At 35.5% G+C, this 6,368-nt stretch overlaps 1 protein-coding gene across 1 annotated transcript in view; it reads left to right on the top strand.

The window, feature by feature from the left end:
- The window catches only part of LOC105468162 (post-GPI attachment to proteins inositol deacylase 1), an 83,676-nt gene that overhangs the window by 371 nt on the left and 76,937 nt on the right, over window positions 1-6,368 (top strand). The window contains exon 2 of the mRNA XM_011718207.3: window positions 6,123-6,276. Within this exon, the coding sequence (XP_011716509.1) occupies window positions 6,123-6,276 (154 nt within the window). The remainder of the gene's footprint in view (window positions 1-6,122; window positions 6,277-6,368) is intronic.

The following is a 6,368-nucleotide window of genomic DNA, read 5'->3' as shown; positions in this document are numbered from 1 at the left end:
CCCGGGGAGACTCTGCATCCTCTTCCTGCCCCCGTCACCTACCCTTTGTGTCCTTTCTTCACGGTGGGGTGTTTGTTAGACGATTTCCCGAGAGCATCCTCGTGGTCGTCCTCGTAGTTACTCCGCTGTGCCTCCGCCTCCCCAGCCCCAAATCCTGGGCACAAGCTCTTCTGCCTGGTCGGGCCCAGCCCCCTTTATGCCCAGAGAGGCAGCCTCAACCCTGCTCCCTAAACCCAAGCTCCATCCCTCTCGCGTTCTTGCTTTGACCCGTGCCCCAGGACCTTCCTTTGCTTCCCACGCACCTAAATTCTTCCCCTCGCGCCCAGTGATTCGCGCGTCAGATTTCGCATTTCTAGAAAGGAACCGAGCGTCTGCAGAGTGTATATTGGCTAGATAGTTCCCAAGGCTGTTTTTAGAGACTCCAGGGTTTTGCCTATGGGTAAGCTGGCGAGTCATTAAATTGGAAACCAGATTCCCTCTTGGAAAGATGTTGCAGATCCCCTTATTTTGCAGGTTAAGAGGCCGTGCGTGTGTGGGCTTGCCTGTGTGTGTGTGCATACCTGTGTTTATGCATGTCTCTCGCAGCCTAGCCTCTTAATAGTTGCATACAAAATCTATTTCATGGTGCTGTTTTTGTTTTCTCGCTGGGTTCAGAGTTTAAGAGAGACCCTACCCTTCTCTCTCCACCCCCACCGCTTCCATGCCATTTTGAATGTTTTCAATCAATGGCTTCGTTAGTTCGGCATAGTAGAAATCTAGAATTTCATTCATGACTAGCTGTAAAAAGAGGCGCAGACAAATTACACCACTGTCCTAAGAGATTTTTTCCGAATGATTATTTTATTTCTAAGTGCATCTCTTAATTATGGACTACGTATTATAATAATTCCCTACCATAAAATGTATATGCACTATAACACATATTGATAAAATGCATTTTTAGTATACTCTTAAAATCACAGCAGATTTTTTTTTTGGGGGGGGGGGTGAAGGATGCAAGTCCTGATTGCTTCTTTGTACAAGTCATTATGGAGGAAGCCTATTACTTAATTACGCTGCTATTATTTTGATCTTAAGACCACTTAAGGTTTAAATTGCTGAGGAGCATTCTTTCCCATAGGAAAAATTCTAGTGAATTTAGATTTCATCTGTGTTTAGATCCTTACCTTGGTTTTGCATTTATGATAAGAGAGTGGAAACATTTGGTAGGGATGCTATTGTTGGAGAAGATTTTGACATGTTACTGTCCTCTCTGTTCATTTCTAAGCAAATCTTTTTAGTTTAGTATTTTAAAAAACTGAAAATAGAGCTATTATAATTCCCTCCTTATTTTTGTTTTAATAATTAGGAAATTCCCAGTAGATTGATGTAGGTCACTTTAGTTTTGTACTGCATTGAAGAGTTAGGTTAAAATCATTTTGGAACAATGCATTACTAATTCCCATTTATTTTTAGATTTCCTACAGTTATTGAAGCTGTTTTAATATTCACAGAAGTAGAAATTGTTCTCCTTAGTGTTGGGAACAAAGCATATGGATCTCACAGACGCATTTCCTGCCTCATAAATTGACTGGAAAAACGGAAAATTAGTGTAGCTAATGGTAAAGAGCTCTTTGGGTTTTTTGTTGTTGTTGAGTAGTCTAGGTTTAGTTATTTTGGTTTAAGTTGCTTTTTGGGGGTTTTATGCTTCTATTAATAATTTGCTAATACAGTAATAATTGCAGTGGCAGAAGTTTTTGATTTTTAGCAGGTTTTCATGATGTAAAAAGCTGTGTTAATTCATGATAATATTTATATTGTATTCTTAGTCTTTTTGTTTTGCATAACAAAAAGGTCATGTTATCTTACACATACAATTAAAACCAGCCTATAGAAATGAGTCATTTTGAACATAGTGAGATTTCTGGATAAATGAGGCCATTCTGTTGAGAACCGAATGGCTTCCATGAATAAAAATGTTTTAAAGATATTTTACATATTGCTTACCTTTAGTTATATTTTATAAGTCAGCTCTCTAATTGTTCACAGGTTGATACCCAGATGTGAGATGTCCTAGTCATTGGGTTTTCTTCTTTTTTGATGCCTTTCTTCTTTTTTTCTGCTCATTTGCATCTTCTTTAGTTAGCCAGCAGAAATAGAAAGGTAGTTGAAACACATTCAATTTTATTCTCCATTTTTTTTTAAAAAAGTGGAGCATAAATTTGAAACTCTTTGCAAAAATGAATTTTGAATTTAAAATTGTTTGGTTATCTCTATTCATCTTCTACCTCTGGTTTTCCCAGATTCACTTATTCAGAGTTAATTGAACATCTCACGAACCCATATCTAAAGCCTACGAGGCAAAATATACTTTATCCTTTAAAGCTTCTTGCCCTGTTATGACAGCAAGGTAAAACTTTTATTTGGTAGCAATTGGTTTTAGGCAAATTGCAGAATTTTAGAAGAAACATCTGAGTTGTTTCTCTCATACAGTGATTTGTTTGGCTGTCTTCGTATGTGTAACCTAACGGTTGCTCTCTGAAAGGAAATGTTGGCGTGTGCCTGTAGTCCCAGCTACTCAGGAGGCTGAGGCTGGAGAGTTGCTTGAACCTGGGAGGCAGAGGTTGCAGTGAGCCAAGATTGCACCATTGCACTCCAGGCGGGGCAACAGTGAGACTCTGTCTCAAATAAATAAATAAATAAATAAATAAATAAATAAAATGAGTCATATATTTTGTTACTTATTTAGAAAGTCATTTATTGAATGACTAGTCTTTGCCAGGTTTATCTAGCTACTTGGTGTAGGTGAAAGGGAATTAGAACTGAATTAGAGCTTGTGTCTTTATGTCTTGATAAATACAATGGAGGAAATGGGCATGTAGTGCATAGTTACAGTATAATGTACTGAGTGTTATAATTTCACCATAAGAGAGTATGTACAGAGCTTTTCATATAAAGGAGAGCATCCAGGTTTGTCTTGGGTATTCAAAGGCTTTAGAGAAGATGCAAAGTGAATTGGGACATGGAGGGTGTATGAAGTACTGAAAGAACGTTGCAGGCATAAATAATATATGTGAAGGTGGTAATGCACTGGGACACATTGCATGAATAGTATTTATATTATCATTTATGTCAAAACTAAAAAATAATTGATAAACACATTTGCTTGTATATATGTAAAATATTTCTAGAAGCACACACAAACTAATAACCCTTCTAGGGTCAACTGGATGCCTGAAGGACCATGGGTAGGAGAGATCCTTTTCAATGTATATCCTTTTGAATCTTGAATTCAAAAACATGTTAAAAATACATTTTAAAGCATGTCATATCTAAGTTATAAGAAAGTAGGTAAGGGCAGGATGAGGTGGCTCACACCTGTAATCCTAGCACTTTGGGAGGCCAAGGCGGGCAGATCACTTGAGCCCAGGAGTTCAAGACCAGCCTGGATAACATGGTGAAACCCTGTCTCTGCTAAAAAAAATTAGCCAAGCGTGATGGCATGTGCCACCTGTAGTCCCAGCTACTCAGGAGGCTGAGGTGGGAGGATCACTTGAGGATCACTTGAGACCAGGAAGTCGAAGCTACAGTGAACCGAGATTGTGCCACTGAACTGCAGCCTGGGCAACAAGAGTGGCACCCTGTCTCAAAAAAAAAAAAAAAAAAAAGTAGGTAAAAATAATTAAACCAGATTTTAAAGGTCGTCTCTTAAGCCTTTGTTCTGTGTGTGTGTGTGTGTGTGTGTGTGTGTTAGCAGTATGAACTATGGATTATAGAAGGCAAGGATAGAGACAAGTCTGAAAAATTCAGTTGTCCTTAAGGCCTTTTTTTTTTTTTTCCTCTAGTGGAGCCCCTAGAGCTATTCTTACGGGGGGTGGAGAGCAGCATAGGGCTGACTGAGAGCTGTTTGTGAGAATTTAAAAACTATGTGAACTTAAAAACTATGTGTATGCATCTTGATCAAAATCTTTTTTCTTTTTGGTTAATTATGGAAATCAAACTTTATTTTTCAGTTTAAGTTTACAATTAAATAATATCATAAAATAGATATTTTAGTTTCTTGAATCAGCATTTTTCTAGTACTCGGGAGTTTATTAGAATGTTTACCTTTTGAGAGAGTTTATGTAGAGATGAGAAGAACCTGCACTAAGGCAGAGTCAAGGAAGGAGGACAGCAGAGGCAGGATTGTGGAGATAATATTTAAATATAAAGGTAATCAATCTTAATATGGTAGAGGGGTTGCTCATTTAAAATAAACTATATAGAATAAAAAAATTTATATTGGAGTTCTGCTCCTATAAGTATTTTCCTTTTAAATCCCTTGACCATCTTCTGTTTTCTTATCAGCATCCTTTTTGTATGCCTATACTTTTAATGTCAATGTGGTCAATTACCTCTTCTGGGTCTTTGCTCTTCCCTTTCAACTTGAACTCTATCTGGAAATTGAGTTTTGCCATTTGCCTACAACTCCCACCATTCTTGCTTCCTCTCTTATTTTTTTTGTTCTACCTTCTTTGTCCATCTCTATACTTTTTTAAAAACTCTGTATACATTCATATTTTAAAAAATACTCTTTCTCACTATAAAATTGCTTTCATAATAGTATTTTATGAAATATATCAAGTATATTTTTGCTTGCTTTTCTGTCTCAAGAAAATTAAATATTTCTTTTTAGATATATTTGATAGTTTCCTGTTCTTTTGAGTTAATTTTTGACTAGTCCAAACTCTGTTTAGCTACTGTACTAAAATAATAATGGTGTACTAAATTGGGAGGAAATAAGAAACTATTTCTTTGTTCTCTTATGTTTTCTTCTTGTTTAATTTGTACCTAAAGAAGTAAGCTATCTTGTCATTTTCATTTTTGATTGTATTCTGTGCATAATCAGTATTGGGACTAATTTGCATTGAAGTACATATACCAAATATAAAACGAATAGTGGGGTTAGTATTTCTGTATTTTGAGTATTTGGGGAGATAACTAAGATTGCTAGTATCTTAATAAGCTTACAGTCTCTGCAGATGTTTCTGTGATGTTATTGGCATAGATCATTTACAAAGGGATGTTTAGGAAGGTGCACAAATGATCAGAATTTTTTTTTTTTTAGAACAATGAGGGGTTTCAGTAGTCATTAGCAACATTTACAGGTTTTGAAATTCACTCCATAGTTAAATTCTTTTATCAAGCACATACCACATGTACAGCACTGCTAGATCTATGTATACCTAAATAAGTAGACATTACTGTCCAATGTAATTGGCTTCATTCTTAATGGTTTCTCTCCTTTAAAATAAAAAAAGAAAAGGAGCAAAAGGGTGTATGTATACTTTACTACCACTTTTATAGATGTCTACCTTTGAGGATGACATTAAGAGATAATTTATACTAAGCTGAAAAAAAATGTAGGTGAACTACTGACTCAGTAGTTAGGTGAACTGCTGTATTATTGGTATACAATAATATGAAGTGTAGGGTAGTTTAAAGTTTGCCAGCAAATCATGCACCTGGTCCATGAAAACTGAAATAGATACTAATTCAGTGGAATGTTTATGGTAAGAAAAGTGTACATGTCTTGACCAAGACATGGCTATAAGGTTAAGATTAATTTGTTAAGCATATTGTAGGCCAAAACATATTAAATTGAGAAGTCAGAAAGCTGCATCATAAAACAAGTTACTTTCTTTTGAAAATATAACAGCTGAAATGTATAGTTGGGTCTGAGTAAAAGGAGAAACATTACAAAATAGTTAAAAATGGAAAAAAAGAATTGATTTGATGATGGAAAGCCTTTATCATTTCTAAGTATAATTGATACTTATCCAATTATGTTAACGTGTAGCTTGTTGACATATACCATTGTCAGTGGCTATTTTGAGTAATTTGTATTGGTTGGAAATTCAAGTAGTCCTCTTTTATGTTTTCCTGAAGACTGCATGGTTCAAAATATACACAATTCAAGACTGATTCTCTATATGAATAAACTACAAGTAGAACTTGTTTTGTGTATGAAGTGTGGTTTTAATATCAGTAATATTTTTATATTGCACTATTCCAAATTTCCTTAATTCAGAATTGCATATGGTGAGGCTGAATTGTATTAATAAAACTGACTGAAGTGAAACTACATTTTTTTTTAAATGTAGAAAATAGAACTTCCAAAGAAACTGGCAAAACGCTATCCCGCATATGAGTTGTATCTTTATGGAGAGGGATCATATGCTGAAGAACACAAAATTCTCCCTTTGACGGGTATTCCAGTTCTCTTTCTTCCTGGTAATGCTGGAAGTTATAAGCAAGGTAAGTCTTACTGGAAGTAAATTTTGAAAGCTACAAAATTCAACTCAAAAATTTGAATCATATCCATACTCAGTGAATCAAATAGAGTAAAT

Source organism: Macaca nemestrina, chromosome 11 (genome assembly GCF_043159975.1).
Source record: "Macaca nemestrina isolate mMacNem1 chromosome 11, mMacNem.hap1, whole genome shotgun sequence".
Classification (NCBI taxonomy): domain Eukaryota; kingdom Metazoa; phylum Chordata; class Mammalia; order Primates; family Cercopithecidae; genus Macaca; species Macaca nemestrina.
This window is presented reverse-complemented; position numbering and strand designations above follow the sequence as displayed.